The following is a 17,347-nucleotide window of genomic DNA, read 5'->3' on the forward strand; positions in this document are numbered from 1 at the left end:
TAAGTTATTTCGAGTTGGTTTTATATTTTAAAGATGAAATAAATACACTTAGCATGAAATAATTTCGATCAAAATAATACACAATTTGAAAACTAACCATCTAAATTTTTTTACCTCCAAAAAGTTTCAATTATAAAATCGATAAAAGCACATAAATCTCGAAAAGACAAAAATGAGTGAAAACGCCTTAATTCAACTCCTGTCTAGTGACTAAACCTACAAAAAATGCCCTTTTTATTCTAGGTATCAAATTCATAGAATTAGGTACCTATATAATCGCCAAAAGTAAGAATACAACAAAAATGTACCAAAATTAATCAACTTTAACTTAAAAAAAAAAAAAAAAAAACTAACCATCCGTACTTTTCAACCATTAAAAACCTTCAAGTTATTGATAAAAGTACATAAATTTAAGAAAAACGAAAAAATAAGCGGAAACGCCTTAAATGAACTAAACAAAATTAATACTCTTAAACAACAAACTATGTAACTTGATGCATTTTAAGTGGATATTTGACATTTTATCACAATTGTTTTATTTTTTGAAGAAGTTTTCTATCGAGTAAAACAAAAAAAAAAAAAAAACACTTAACTTAATTACTAATTTTTTAAGTGGTTTTAATCTTTTTCTACCCTCTATGCATTTTTTTTTTTGTTTGTTTCAAAGAAATTAATTGAGACACTCTTTTACTATCTATCACTTATTGGTAATTGTTCTTTTTTTAAAAAAACATAATTCTAAAATTCAAAACCACATATTTAAAAAAAAGTTGTATTTGACCTATGTATAAGACAATAGGTACAAAGAAATAACTATACAAAAAAAAAAAGTATTAATAAATTCTACCGGCCAGTATAATGACATCTAGCCAGTTTGATATGGCGTTTGACAGTTCCAAATGACAATTAAATAAATTAACATTTAAATTTTACATAAAAATAGAAATATAATTCCAGTTTTCAATTCTTACTCTACAAAATGTATAAATTCACAATTCACCTTCGTCTAAATCAAAAAATTCTATAAATCAATTTGAAATGTCTACAAACTGACACCCCCATTTAATCTAATGTTTCTTAAAATTCTTATTTTCCTTAACTGTCTACCACAAATACTGCATATATGTATGAACATATAAAATGTCATATATACATATAAATTTATTGTGTTACAAGTGTTTTTCTATTCTGATACATTTCTCTGTCCATTCCATATTATTAATAATGATTGACAATGATTGAAGTATTAAAACAGATAGAAGTGTTATTCTGAAGCACTGTATCTCATCGCCTCTCAGAACTTTGCATGCACATGCAATGCATACAAGTAGATATAAATGTTCATTTTGATTAAGATTGACCATCCAATGAAATGATTTTTGTTTGAATTTCAAGATGAAGAACAATTTTAAATAGAAAATCATTTGAGGTAACGTATAGGTAAAAAATAATGAATTAAAATTAAACACAATTTTCTCTCTACCTCAATTAAAAAATAAAATAAAAACTATCTGATAGATGCAAGTCATGTGCATTGATTATTTTGCGCATCCATTATCTTTGCCACATTTTTCTTGTTGTTGTTATTATTTCTTCTTCAGAGGGATATAACTCGCAGGTCGTGTCGTTCATTGTGTAGTATTATAATGCAATTCCCATGTTTTTATTTTTATCTTTGTATTAGTGTGGTGTTTATAAATTATAAATAGCTGCAAATAAACTCCTTTTTATTTTTATTTCTTTTTTGTTCTGCTCCTTCTTCATATATGTCTTCTCTGCTCTCTGTGTGTGTCGTCTCGATTCTCGATTTAATTCAAATATTGGTGGTCTTCTTTTTTTTTATCCAATTTTCTTGCATTGTTTATTTTATTTTTATAGTTTTATGCTTCGTTATCGAAAGGATACAAAAAAAAAAAATACAACAATATTTTTCATTCTTTTTGTTTTTTTTGTTTTTTTTTTATTATTATTATTGTTGTTGTCTTTTATACTATCTTCTTGTATTGTTCCTTTTATTATTATATTCTTCAATTTTTTTTTTTGTATTTCTTTGTTATCCTTATTGACTTGTGTGTGATAGTGTGTATGATTTTTATCTTTTTTTCTCTATAAAAAAAATAAGTGTGTTCGTACAGGAATAAAAAAAAAAAAACTACTACGAATAAGAATCAGAAAAAAAGAGACAATAAAAATACATACCTATCTACCTACCATACAACAACAAGAAATAAAAAAAAATTGGTATAAATGTATTTGTATGTGAATTTTTAAATTGAACTCATTTTTTATCACTACAAAGAGAATTTATTATAGAAAATATAACGAGCAGAACAAAAACAACAACAACATTCATTCAAGCAGCAAAGGAAACAAAAAAAGAAAAAAAAAATTAAAATTAATCATTCACAAGCAATAAAGATGCACCAACTAGAATTTTTCTCATACAAAAGAAGTGCAGCAGGAAAATTGAGTAAAATATTCGTTTAAAATGCATATTTTCATTCTTGTATCTTATTATACAATACCTATTCCTATAGAGATACTAGGTTACTAAAAGATATACGTGAAAGAAGACTCCTATACACGAAGAGCGATGCGCGAGTAAAAAATTGCTAGTTCAGCGAAAATATTGGTAGGTACTACCTTTGCTGTTGTGCTTAATAGTTAAGTACAATCTAGTATCTATCTATCTATAACATACCTACCTTTCGAGACTTGGTTTCTTTTGAAAAGTCTTTTTAATAATATACAAGTATAATATATTTGCATATTCAAGTGAATTTTTGATTTCTATACAGTTTGAAATTGTGTACAAGAAAACTGTTAAAATAATTTACATATTTTATTTTTTTTTTATTTTTATTTTTTTAGCTAGAAATTGCAATGATTCATTGTGGGAAGAGACAAAGCAAACTATGAATTACCAACAACCTCGCAAGCACACAAAGACATTATACGTGGTTTCGTTGTTGTTGTTCATATAAGTTTAGGTATATTGAACTCGAATAACAATGATGATTCAGAATATTATTATACGTATATTTTATTCAGACAGCCAGCTATTAAAAGTAATTAGCAAAAATTTTATAAAGAAAATAATACAAAGAAAAAAAAAAGTATTTTTAATTTAAATTCTCAATTTTTTTTTAATTAGAAAAAATAAAGTTGAAGGAGGAGTATAAAAATGTAGTTGATCTTAATAGATGATGTTAATTCAATTAGATATGATAAAATTATTTATTATTATATCTTTGTTCACTGTTATATTTATGGCGTCAGAAATTTAATTATTTTAATGGTTGATATTTAGGATAAAATTTTTGTTCTTCCTACTTGATTTCGAATTAATTAATTTATCAAACAATTGACCGCTGCGTTTTGGAAAAAAGTTTAAGAATTTTGGTTTCGATATTTGGGTACTTGTTTCGTATAGCATTTACTTCTAATGAAGCTCAGAAATTTCCCTTGCAATTAACTGGTCGAGGGAATATATTTCTATTTTTCAAGGAAATTTTACTGCCATTTCATTATTGGATCGTTTGAGATAAGTTAAAGGCAAGGTTTTATTCCATTTTGTCTTAATTTTTTGCTAGATCAATTTTTTTTTCTGTTCCGAATCGGATTGGTGCAAAAATTTGTTCTTGTAACAGTATTTGCACCAATATCATAGGAAATAGCAATTTAAACATTTTTTTTTTTAACTTATGAAAATCAGTAGTGAGAGCTGGAGTAAAAATCGGTTCCCGCTTTCGAAAAATTTACAATAAAATAACATCGGTCCCAAAATTTAGCCCACTTGAACTCTAATTTATCGATTTTCTAGTATTAGCAGCTGATACTTTGTTTGACTTTATTTAACAAAATGAAATATAACTAGAAAGATTCCAAGAGTTTCCCAAAAAGTGGTTTTGACACTAAAACATTTGTCCCGAATATATAATACACCTGAAAGTTACAATTTTTTTTTTGCGATTTTAGTTGAGGAAATTTTAGAATCTTACATATAATGTCCGAATTTCAGCTCCAATTTTATATTAATTTACAAATTAATATTAGTAACAATAGATCATTTTTAGTCTCCATTATAATAAGTTTCAGAAGTTCTAAAATCAACAATTTCAGTAAACCTTAACTTCTGCAGTTTTTTAATGAAAAAAAAAACTTGTGTTCTACTATTTTATTAGTGTTAAAATAGACTAGAATTTAGCCAAAAAAAAAAAAAAACGATTTCCAACGTCAGTTGAGTACAAATTACAAATTTGTAGGTACTTTATGTATACTATCATGAAAACAGTGTAGGTACATTTATAAGCTAAAAGAATTAGGAATTTAGAAAAAAGGTTTTGATAGTTTTTGACTTTCAAGTGTCTAGAAAATTATAAATCTAGCTCAAAATTATTTCGTCATTTAATACCTATCTAACGTCATTCATTATGAATGCACCTTTGAACAAAGACTAAACCATTCAAATTGATGAAAAACTACAAATATTATTCGACCTTCAAATTTTCTACTATTCAAAAGGCTCAATGAGAATCTCATTCAAAAAAAAACAAAAAATGAGTTTGTCCTTTTATTCAAATTAGTTTTTAAATTCCACAAAAATGTTTCATTGGAATTGTTGAATACCATCAAAAACAAACAAAAAAAAAAATTTTTTTTCCAACAATTCTCACTTAGAAAAAAAGTTATACCACTATTTAGTGCACATCATCCTTATCTATTATAGCGGCAATATAAACTATTCCACCCAAATGAACCATTATTCTCACATTTATTATGCAATAAAAGATACTTTTAAAATCCCATTTAGTATAACCTCTCTCTCATTCGCTGCCTATATGCTGTTTGCATTGTAAATTTTATTTGTATGCACTTAAAATTAAGTCTCACATCCCATATTGTAGGTAGGTACGTAAAAACACAGCATTCATTTAGTTAGTACTATACCTGAGTACCATACACTCAATGAGTACATGTCAGAGTTTGAAAAACAAAAAAAACAGCAACAAAAAAAAAATGAGGTCTCGAAATGAATAAAGTATTTTCTCATTAGCACAAAATGCCTACATTGCACACCACACATAACATAAATATTTTATTTATACAAAAAAAAAAAACTTAAAACAACAAAATCAGAGTAAAATAAAAAAAAAAATAAGCAAACACTTGGAAAATGTATATTAGTTCCAGTTGGTTCACTATACTACTACTGTGCAAACTTATGCAATTCAAAATGCATTCATCCAAATCCTTCCTCATCTAATTGCACTAATTATTAGAAATACGTGAATGTATAAACTGGCATTATTATTATACACATATACAAATAAACATAGCTAAATTAACTCGAGTCATAACATAACACAGAGAGTTATACTACTTTAGTTATGGCTCATTCAATAATAATCCTGAACTATTTTGTGTTATAAATTTTAAAATAATTACCTTTTTATCGTTATTATTTTTTTTTTTTTTGCATTTCGAGGAAAAACAAAAATTGCAATAATAATATATCATTAGGTATGTCCTACAAAATGTTTGAAAGTATATTTATATGAAACTGAAGTATAAACTATATAACGTGAACAAAATTTCCGGTTTAGTTTTTATTGTTGTTTTAAGTCTTGAGAAATATATATAGTTATTTGGCAGGCAATCTTTCAGTAAAAAGAAAAAAGGAGCAGTTTACGCTCACTTGGCTTAGATTCATATGTTCATACAAACCGGAGCACTAAAATTTATATTTTATTATATTTTTGTTGTTGTTGTAAAAATAAAAGTAACAACACATTTTACCCATTCACTATATTTTTTTTTTGTGTTATTTATTTTTTTTTTTCTATTTTTATTAGAAAAGAGAATTGCAATGTAAAAATAGTCAAGTTTGAAAAATTCAACTATCTGTGGGTTGTGTTGCTTGTCACTAATATAAGATGCAGATGAGAGAAAGAGCTAGAGAATAAACAACTAAGATACACTACACAAAAGATGTAGATACTTTTTTTTTTATTTTTCTTAACTAGATACATTACCTGCAGTACAACTTTCTACAATTTTCTCTTCCTTGAGAAAATTAAAATAAATACAAAAATAAAACATGTCGCGTATGTAGGTTGTTTATCGATAAAGCAAAAAAAAAAAAATATTTTAGCTATCGTCTATCTATCTATCTATCTATCTTCAACAACAAGTTAAATAATTTATTCGAATCTCGCAGATGTATAACTAACATTTAATATTGTCGAACAATACTGTTGATTATAGATTTTACTGTTTTATTAATTAGAAAAGATACATATATAGATAATTTGAATCCCATGTTGATGAAAATTCACTCATACCTCATTATTATCAAAATGCAGGACATATGTGTAAAATATGTCGTAGGTTGTGCATTTCAAATTGCATCTTAGATAAAACATGATAATTAATTGCATAATTAATTAATAACACCGCCACACATGATGATGAATATGCATATGTTTGCATTTCTTGTCAATAAATTAATCACGTCTCAACGGAATTATATTCTCTCTCAGCTTGCCTGCATTATTGCTGATCAGCTGCCTCTAGTGATTGTCTGTCCTATATTTATATGAAGTATTGATTGGTGTGATAAATTACACCTATATATGTAGGCTTTGAACATACCTATAACTGTCAATACAATGTATGTAATCGGATGCAATTATTTATCATCTTATTATTATTCATTATATTTTTGTATTTTTGTTGTTTGTATGTGACTTACGCAATTATTTTTTGATAAGACTAAGGAAATACATAATTTATTAGGCCCTTTTTTTTCGAATTCAATTTATTTATAAGTTTTAATGGAAATTAAGTTTTGTCAATTGTTAATTTTTTATAAATATTAAATGGATTTTTTTTAAAAGAATATTGAGTTAAATTAAATTTAAAATTTTTTTAAATTTAAAACCTTATACAAAAATTTAACTTGTTTATAAAAAAATAAACAACTTTTTAACTGCCATTAAATTCCATGAAAGAAATGGAATTTCAGAAACTTTAAAATTATTTAAAATTTTTTTTTTTGTATTTTAACTGAAAACGGCAATTCATTTTAGAAAATCTTCGTATAAAACCAGAATGGTTTTTCAAAAAAATTTAATTCCTTCCCAAAAATTATTTTTCATTTTGCTGTAAATCTATGATTTTTTGTGGAGCAAATTTAATGAAATTTATTTAGACGTAAAAAACAAAATTTAAAAAAAAAAAACTATTTTATAAGATTTTTCTAATCAATATATTAGTCTTGTTAACCACCAATAAATTTGTTAGAAACTTCAGAAATTGCTGGACTTTTTCAAATTCTCTAACACGATATTATCATGTTTCTAATACTAAAAGTTATATCATTTATATTATTTCATGTGAGTAATGAATTTCATAAGAATTCCAATTACGTATCTAGGAAGAACTGAATTTGTATAATAGATTAAGATTAGTCAATATTTGTGGTATTTTTGAACTTATGCAAATAAAATAGTCTTAACATTATTTGTAAAGTAGGTTATTTGATGCAAAATAAAAACAAATAAATATCTTATCACGACCGTTATTCTACATCTAAATAAGATAATAAAAATATTTGCACTTAAAAGATATAAGTGAATTAGATAAAAGCAGTAAAAGTTTAGTTAGTAAAGTAAACGAAATTGTTTTAAATTCTTTCAAACAAGGTCAAAAAAGTCTACAAATGATAATTAAGAAGATTAATACAGTTCATAAAAGCTAGTAGTAATGACTTTTTAAAGACCAAATTCGCAAAAATAATTATAATTATCTATGTATGTATTTTAATTTTATAACAAAAGGACAGATGCAGTAAGTTTGAATGAATTTAGAAATATTTTGTAAAAACAAATTTTTAAAAATATAGATACAAAAAAAAACTGTCACATACTTCCTTTTATTCTCTTAAAAGGTCATCGTATTAGTATGTGAATATTTATTTTTTTAAATGTCCTTCATTCGCTACCAAAACTTTCAAATTAAACAAAAATTTTCACGATTTATTTCTCCATTGCATTACTCACTTCCTTTCTGTTTTTTTTTTTTTTTTTGTTAATTTATCAATAAAAAAAAAATCAATTAAAAATGCAATTTCGAGCGAATACATAATAAATAAAATGGAAAATAAACAACAAATCTTATAACGACTGATTTATTACCAATTGAATATTTTATTTTTTTTTTCTGTTCAAGAAAATAAAATGTTGTTTTTAAAAATCACCAAACGAAGGACATCAGGGGCACTTACATAAATGCATTAATCTTGTTAAAAATACAAAACTGTGTTAAACAAATAAAAAAAAATCGTACAACAAGTACTTATACTATACAATCTATTAACATACAAAAAAAAAAAAAATAAAATAAAAGAAACAAAGAAGCAATGACAAGCAAATTAGGTTATTCCTATTTAACAAAATGTTAATACTATACTTTGCGTTGTTGTCTTTATGTGTGTATTTAAGTTTATTATTTCTCTCTTGGTTATCTTTTTTTTTTCTGTTTTAATATGACATATACACACGCCAAGTAAACATTATTATATCTACTTCAAACCAAAAGCTAATTAGCACGGTAAATATACGTTTTTGCATACTTTCTAATAGATTATAATTATTACAGTAGTTGTGTAGATTATAATTATTACAGTAGTTGTGTGTAGATGGACGACGAAATGAATGCGGTAAAGGCAAATAGTATACCAACGACACAAACGGACGAACTAAATAGTACAATAATGAAAACTTATTATATGACTTATAATAAGCGATATTATGCACATTGGGGATATTTTAATATTTGAACACACCAGAAAAAAAAAAAAAATAAATAAAAAAAGATAAACCATCATCGTCGTCGTTGTCGATGTCGTTATGTCGTCGACGGACGTCGTTGTCGTCAGTCCAACCATTCGTTCGTTTGTTTAGTTTAGTTTATACATAGTATAACTAGGCTAAAAAGTGTATAATTTAATTGGATTCTCTAAGGCTAAACTAAACAACTAAACAAATATGAATATGGATGTAGATTCTATGTATATGTATGCATGTGAATATTGTATATGTTAGCAATTTAGAGTGTGCTTGAAATATTTACAGAGAAGAGGTTAACTATGTTTGGTTAGCATTCAAAAGGATATATGAAATGCAATTTTTCATTTTTGCCTTCATTCATTTTGTATTTTTTTTTTTCGTAATTTTTTTTTTTTTATTTTTTGTTGGTAAATTACTTATGGCGTATATTGTTTGAGGCTAAATAAATGTGTTTACTCAAGCAAAATTCTCTTTTAAGTTTATTTCTTTTTTTTTTTTTCATTTTGATTTTAGGATTAGAGAAGCTTTAAAATATTTAAGGAGAAAGTTTTTTTTTATTTATAGGGTATTTATTTTTGAGCTAGTGAATGTTTTCTTAATTTAATTAAAATATCATAAGAGAATTTCATAACAAAATTTAAGTTTTTAATTTTTTGGAATTTTCGATTTGATTTTTTTAGTTTTAAAACAGGATTTCTTTTTGTTCTGTATTAAAATTTGTGTTCAAAACTCGGTGGGTAAAAATTATAAATTAGGAGTTGTACATTTTAGGTTTTAAGCAAAAAAAAAGGATGAGACGTATTCGTAGTTTAAAAATAAATAGTTTGAAAGGTACAAATATAAATAAAAAATGGGGTATTCTCCTGATGTCTATATTTAGACAATCTATATAAGCAGATCAACAAATATTCATCTAAAAATTTTGAACATTTTTGTTCAAAGGTTGGACGTTTTCTAGTTATTGCTTAAAAAGAAAGAGGGCCGAAAAGTTCGAGAAATTCATATTTAATGCATTAAAATTTAATTACAATGTTGTAAAGATGACTATATTAATAATTTTTAACTTCTTTATTATTACGCATTTTACCCATTTTTGAAATTATTTCAATTTGTCTATGTAGGTCAGAAGGTTTTTGGGTAACAACTGTTTAGCATATTTTATTTATTACTATTCCATTTTCCAAAACCACTTTTTTTTTATTTAAGAACAATTTTCTTCCAAAATATATTGCGAGCGTTTTTGCAAAGATACTTTTTTTTCATTGAAATTTTTGTTTTTAGTTTCAAAAAAGCTTTTTTTAAGTAGGTAATAAATTCGCAAAATGAAATTATTCTACTAAGTGATCTTCTTTATTTACGTTTTCGTGTTCTTATACCTCATATCCAACGTCTTAGATTTTAAGATGCCACCAAACTTTAAAAAAAAAACTCAAAATAGAAAATTATACTTCGTGACAAAATTAATCAATAATTATTTCTTCCCTAATTAAATAAAAAAAAATATATATATATATTTTTTTTTAACAACCCGTATAAATCAAAGTAACCATAAAATAATTAAATTAATGTCAAAGGTCTTTCCAATATAAATATACACAAATTATTCCTCTCCAACAAATTTAATTTCTTCTCCCCAATTAGGCACAATTTTTATTCTCTATAATAATAATTTTAATTGCTTCAATATCTATAAAAATAATTTCACCATACAAAGTACAAAAAATAAAAATTCTCCAAAGAAAGAAGGCCAGCGTCGCCGTCGTCGGTCATAAGACCAACCTCCTTAATAATCCTCAACAATCTCAGTCAGTACCAAATACGTGAAGAAAAAAACAAAAAATCTCATGCAACCGACACCATTCTACCAATAATGATGCGACGAAGATTCAATATGTGCCTTAAAGCAGAAAAAAAACTAACAAATATAGTATCTGTCTGTATGTCGTGATAAAAAATAATGTGTGCATAAATGCAATTTTCAATCTTCATGTTCCTTCTCTCTCTCTCTCTTTGTACCTATCTTTATTTTTCTTATATTCTTTGTCTGACTGATGTTGATAGTTTAGTTCTACCACAGATGTGTATCAAACAGAAAAATACGTGCCATGTTGCCATGTGGCATGATTAGTACTAATATTCAACCTTCTAAATTTTGATTGGAATATATTCATTCGAATAAGGTATAAAAAACAATAACAAAAAAACAACAACACCAAGCAAAAAAAACACAGCATAATAGCCGCACATGGTTTTGTTTAATTAAAGAAAATATTCTCTTTAACTCTCCATTTCCTGTCGCTATTTTATATATAAATTAACTATTGTATCTATATTTCTATCTATGGCATACATTATACTTGGTATATTTATCTATTCAAGTCCATTAAAAATAAAATGGTCTTATATTGCTTAAGAGAAAAGAACAAAAAAAAAAAAAAAAAAAAAAATGAAGAAGAAAAAAAAATAAATAAACACACCAACAAGCTCTCGCGAAGAATATAAAAATAAAATTATTCAATGTGTGTTGTATTACTATTTTTTGCCTACAGAGAGCGCTAACTAGATTTGCGCGCGCCTTTTCTTAGTTTGTTTTTTGCGCGCGCACAGGTCGCAAGTCGCCATCGCAATGCAAAGTGTTGCTCAACGACGATATGAAGATTGTAAGTTGAATTTGCTGGTGATGTTGCACATTATCGCAGCCATGTGCTTGCTAACTGAATGAGAGATGCTGTTAAAAGTGTTGAGACTTTTGATGCTGATGGCTGGGGTTTTTATAGTGTTATTTATTCATTTTAAACATATTTAGCATAACGAGCGACGCTTTTCCATACTTATAACTGTTAAAATAAGTAGCCTATATGCATTATAAGTGCTTTATAGTGCATATATGTAATGTGCAGTGAATGGAACTAACTATTTTTTACAGGGTGATTAAGAATTTAATAAGGAAATCATTTTGGTACAATTTAAGACATAACGTTGGTCAAAAAAGTTCAATTTTACGTAAAAATACTCAAAATATTATTAGAACGTCTGAAAAGTTGGAATCCCCGGTTCTGACACTTTCCTTCTTACCGACTATCCCAGAGATTACGCTTTCTTCAAACAAAATCTTGCTAATTTCATATTTAATAAAATTCTTTGTTGTAGAAAAAAAAAAAAGAGTAGGGTTCTGAAATTTAGTTAGCGACCGGGGTATTTTTCAAAATTCATAAGTTTGATCAATGAAATTAGTTGCACAACACTCGGACCTTAAGTTTTAATAATGCATATTTAAACTTTTCAAAAAAAATTAAAGAAGGAAAACAATGACGAAAACAGAGGGTAAGTAATCAAAACTTGTTAAGTCATCTTTTTGATGAAACACCATGTTCCATGTGTATAACTGCTTATTTAGAGGCGTCAAGTTTATGAAAGGGTATTAAATATTCAGAAAACTTCACTTGAACTTTTTGGGAAAGAAAGAAAAACCTCCTACTTGTTTCTGTCAATTTCGAAAGTTTCTTAAAGCGTACTCACATCATTGCAGTTATTTTGTGCAACAGAATATAATTCTACTGGAAATGAAAAATTGCAAACTACAAACATTGGGAAATAGATTTAAATATAAGATATGACACCTAGGGTCTATATCACAGCTAACTACATGATTTGCATCTGCTTAATCAACGATTTTGAAATTAATTATTCTGGCCTAATGGAATTTTCGAAAATTTGCACTATTTTGACCATAAAAAGTATTTCTCGACGTTCAATAGGACTAAAGTATGCGAATGCAGTAAGTTCTGAAACAGGTTATAGATTTTCCTCAAATAATGAACTTGGTGATTTTTGTGAAGTTTCGAAACTTCCAATAGAATTGTGCAATTTTAACAAAATTGCATGAAAAATTGCATTTTCTAACAGATCATGTCATTTTTTTTTCCAAATATTAAACGAACAGAAATAAAAAGCAACAAATAACCGTTTATTTTTTCTCGTGATGAGTTGTCTGTAGGTATCAATACAAATCCTGAATTCTGGTGTAAACACTTGAAAGTGAGTTCTTATAAATTCCATAGTTGTGAATTTCTCTCGAAGAATCATGTCCATTTTTCTTGTTAATCTATAAACTGAGATTTGGTGACATAATAGAAGTTTTATGAATTTATTTCGCAAAAATGCATACACAAAATTTTCTTTTGAAGAACTTATTTTCTGTTTGTTTCGTTAAAACTCATTGTAAGCTCCATTTAAATTATTTTCTTTACCTAATGTTTTTCACACAAAAAAATTTTATATACAGTGGTGGAAAAATAATTAGAAACACGCTCTTTTTTTTTCAAAATGTTTGTATGTTCTTAATATGAATAAAAAATATTAGAAATATTTTTTAACAGAGGTATTTGAAGAGCTTGATGTTTTACTAAGGATTTAGTCTTTATTGCACCTTCTTTTTCTAAAATATAAGGGGTTGGTGTGTCAGGAATATTGTTAAGGACGTTTTATTATTTTTTTGGAACATGTGGCATTTTTCGAGGACTGCAACCACATTAACCAACTAATAGAAATTAGTTGGTGATAGTCCTTTTTATTAATTGTACGTTTAATTAATTGACCAAGTTTGGCAAATGTAAATGCTAAAAATCAAAAACAGGATATTTCTTAGTAATTTTTCCTCAGTGTTTCTAATTATATTTCCACACAAAATTGGACTATATTTTAGATTTTTTGCAATATTTTTCTTTTGTTGGATAAATTCTAAAATTTTTTTCTTAAAATGTTACAAGGATAATATCATCACTTGTGTTTGCTAAAAATTTGTTAAATATTTTGTATTTATAGTAAGAAAAAAATAACATTTTGTAAACAAAGGAGGATGTTTCTAATTATTTTGCCACCACTGTAAAAAGAAAAAAAAAAAAAATAGCTCTCATTTTTTTATTTTAAATTACTTGGCTACTTTTTCATCACCCTGTGTGTACTAAACGTGTACATCTATTTAATGAACATGCATTTATCTTTTTCCAAGAACTCAACATTTTTCCAACAAACTGCGAGATAAAAAAATAATAAAAACTTAGAAAAAACATAAAAAAAAAAAAAAATAAACAATTTCCAACAAAACATATCCACCAACAACTACAACAACAAGAAAAATAAATTCAAAAGAAAAGAGCGAAGAAAATTGCATAAAAATAACAACAACAAAAATATCAAAAGAGAAACGAAACAAAATGTGTGTTGTTTGTTATACATAGTAGTTGGAGAGTTGTTGGTTAGTCTCAGAGGCTGGCTGGAGGAGCTATAAGGTACTTTACGTACAGATACGTATATGTTGTATCCATAGGATTTTCATGTTCAATTAACATTTTTATGTTGTGCTGTATATTTTTTTTTATTATTTCTTCGTTAATAAAACATTAATGCATTCAACTTTAAATCGTTTTTTTTTTTTAGTTTTTATTATTTTTTTTTTTGTATTTACTTATGTTTTTTAATGGTCTGTCGTGACTGGGAAGGTAACAGAAAAAAAAAATTATGAGAGCGATGAAAGTTTAAAGTTTATGAATATTTTGTTAAATTTAATTGCAAACTCTCTTCTCTATATCTTAAATTTGCAATCTGGTTTTGTTGTAAAAGATACAAAAAACAAACATTATTTTCATTTTTGTTTGTTGTTTTTGCTTTTAATGAAAAAAAAAAAAACATGAAAATGCAGAAAAATAAATATAAAAAATATCATAAAGGTGCTAAAGTATTTGTAAATATTGTTTTTTTCTGTGCTTAGATTTTATCCAGAGATGAACGCTATAGTCAGGAATGTTTTCACAGATTTCTCTGCTGAGTCTTTTTTCCGATAAGACTCTTGTCGACTTACGTTGTTTTTATACGTAATGTATATTGACTTGTTAAATATTATTTGATGGCAAATATGTCAATGTAAGTTTTAATGTGTTCCCTGCATACTTTACAAACAGAGAAAAAAATTAAAACAAAACAAAGAAAAACTCATTGAAACATTGATTCAAGGAAAGATAAATAGTAAAGAAAAAATATGAATAAGTAAATATCATCAGCAAACAATTTCAAAGAAAGTCTACTTTAACACTGTTTTCACTATGAACGGTTTGTGTTTTTTAGACAACAATCTTGTATATATTAATTTGTTTATTGTCTTGTCGCTTAATTTGTTGCCAGAAACTTCTTCGAAAGTTACTTTGAATTTTAAATTTATACTGAATAATCTTAAATATTCGTTGAATCATTTTTAAAATTTGTTTTTGAATTAATTGAAATTTTAAATTTTTATATTTTATATTTTTTAAAATTAAATTTATAAATAAAACTAATTTTTATTACTTTTTTTCTCTCATTTTAGGTAAGTACTGATGGCGAAATCAAACCAAAAAAGGTATCTATTGCACATTTTTTTTATAAAGGTTTATCTATTTTTGTAAATATTTCTGTAGAATTATGAAAATTGGCTGTTATAGTAAGTAGCTATAGTTTTTGAGAAAAAAAAAAAAAAATAATAATCAAGTGGAAAGTTAACTTGCGAACCACAAGCATTTATCATCAAATAAACAAAAAAATACTCTGAATAAAATAACTAGGCCCTAATACACTTCCTTGAGGAACACCCTTTTATTTTTAAAAAGTGTCTATCTAAAATTTACGATTTCATTTTTTTAATCCCCTGCCTATGCATAAAGAACCTTCAGATGCTGTGGGTATTCAAGTACCAAACCCCAAAGTGAATATACAAAAATTGTCACGATTTGCCATTTCACTTAGAGGCAAAATCGAGGCGTAGTAAGTAAAAAAAAATTCATATCACAAGTACTTTAATGCACATTAAAAAAAAAAAACCTTAATCGCTATCAATGAAATATTCATGGGTAGGTAATAACCTATACGTTATACCTTTAACGTATGGATATTCCATATAACAACATAACCAAAAAGACATCTTCATTAAAAATTTAACTTCCAGCTCCAGACATAAATAATTTATGTACATAAAATCGATTCAACAAAAATAAAAAAAAAAATAAAAATTCTCCATCACATCACGACAATCTTAAAAAAAAAAAAATAAACTCAAAACGGAAAAAATTGTTATCCATTTTTTTTTTTAATTAATTTATTTTTTTTTTCCTGCGAAAATGTTTTAATTTCGTTTTGCATTTCACATGCAATTATTCATGTTAATGTCTTTTTCGGTTTGGATCCGTATTCTTTGATGTTATTTTTTTTTTTAATTTTGAATTTTTTTGCTTCTCTTGCATCGTTTATTATTGCTGTCGATTTTGCTATTTTATTTTTTGTTTTATTTTCGTCCTCCTTCGTTTCAAAACAACAATAATAATAATAACAACAGCAACAACAATAATGAACAACGAACAAAAAAAAATGAAAAACTACAGACTAAGGTATTCCAAACGCCCACATAAAACTCATTTTTATCTCCGCGAATATACGAGTACTTCATACCTACCTACCTACATAATATCCTATCCAACAACAACCATCACAATCGTCGTTGGTTGTTGGTAGGTTTTGGTATTTTCGTTTAGTATTCGTTTTCGTATAGTAGGTATAGATAGAGCTCCCCTTTTTCGTTTAGGGTTGCCAACATGTCAAAGGGCAGAATTACTGGAGAAAGGAGTTTAACATTCTATTGCACTACTGACACTCTTCTTTAAGAAAAATTTAAGTTTATATTAAGTAAATAAAAGGTGCACGTGGGCGCTCTTATGGAAGGAACAGATTTTATAACGAAATTATTAAATGTTATCTAGGTTTTGTTACGGGCGTGACATATAAAACAATTGATTTTTGGCATAGAAATCAAATTTCTGTTTAGTATAATGTGTCATCTTGTTCGCAAAAGCTTCGAGGCGTTCAAATTATTACGGGCGTGACATGTAAACGTTACGGGTGTGACATTTTTCGTTGGGATATATTTTAGATTTTGATATAGAAAAATTACTAAAAAATTCCAACAAAAAATTACAACAAACAAAATTTGAAAAAAAAATTGACATCTACAAAATTTGGAAAAAAAACATAGTTTTAATTTTTTTTTGCTAAAATTTAAAAAATAAAAATTTTAAAAGAAACTGCAAATTTTTCTTAAAAAATGAAATACATTTTCTGTTGATTTGTTTGATATTTTTTTTATCTACAAAAAAAAAAAAAAACGGAACAACATAATTTGTTAACTAAATTTTGCTTATTTTTTTTAAATTTTTGATAAATTTTGCTTCCCATTTTTTTTTTTGTTAATTTTTCTCGTAATTTATTTTAAAGAAGCTATTCATGATAATTTGTATGGTCTTTACTGCCACATATTTGGCAAATTATGGCAACCTTATTCCTCATTCCTATGCATGAGAATGTGTTAGTTTTTTTCTCTTCTTTTTTTTTTTATTTTGCATCGTCCTTTTGTGTATCGCCGAGTAAAATTAAGGGTCTCCCCCATGTGTACCCAACAATGGCAAAAAAATACA

The 17,347-nt window shown here is 26.1% G+C and overlaps 1 protein-coding gene and 1 long non-coding RNA gene across 3 annotated transcripts in view; both read left to right on the forward strand.

The window, feature by feature from the left end:
* LOC129911080 (methylcytosine dioxygenase TET) overlaps positions 1–17,347 on the forward strand; it is a 183,837-nt gene that overhangs the window by 119,427 nt on the left and 47,063 nt on the right. Inside the window, exon 4 of one of the 2 annotated variants that reach the window (XM_055988741.1) lies at positions 15,214–15,246. The exons of the other annotated variant lie outside the window; for it this stretch is intronic. Coding sequence (XP_055844716.1) covers positions 15,214–15,246 — 33 coding nt within the window. The remainder of the gene's footprint in view (positions 1–15,213; positions 15,247–17,347) is intronic. 2 annotated transcript variants of the gene reach the window in all.
* LOC129911081 (uncharacterized) lies at positions 1,997–3,759 on the forward strand. Its single transcript, XR_008771597.1, has 2 exons — positions 1,997–2,470; positions 2,538–3,759. It is a non-coding gene; the product is annotated as an uncharacterized LOC129911081 (long non-coding RNA).

This window comes from Episyrphus balteatus, chromosome 2 (genome assembly GCF_945859705.1).
Source record: "Episyrphus balteatus chromosome 2, idEpiBalt1.1, whole genome shotgun sequence".
In the NCBI taxonomy this organism is placed as follows: Eukaryota; Metazoa; Arthropoda; class Insecta; order Diptera; family Syrphidae; genus Episyrphus; species Episyrphus balteatus.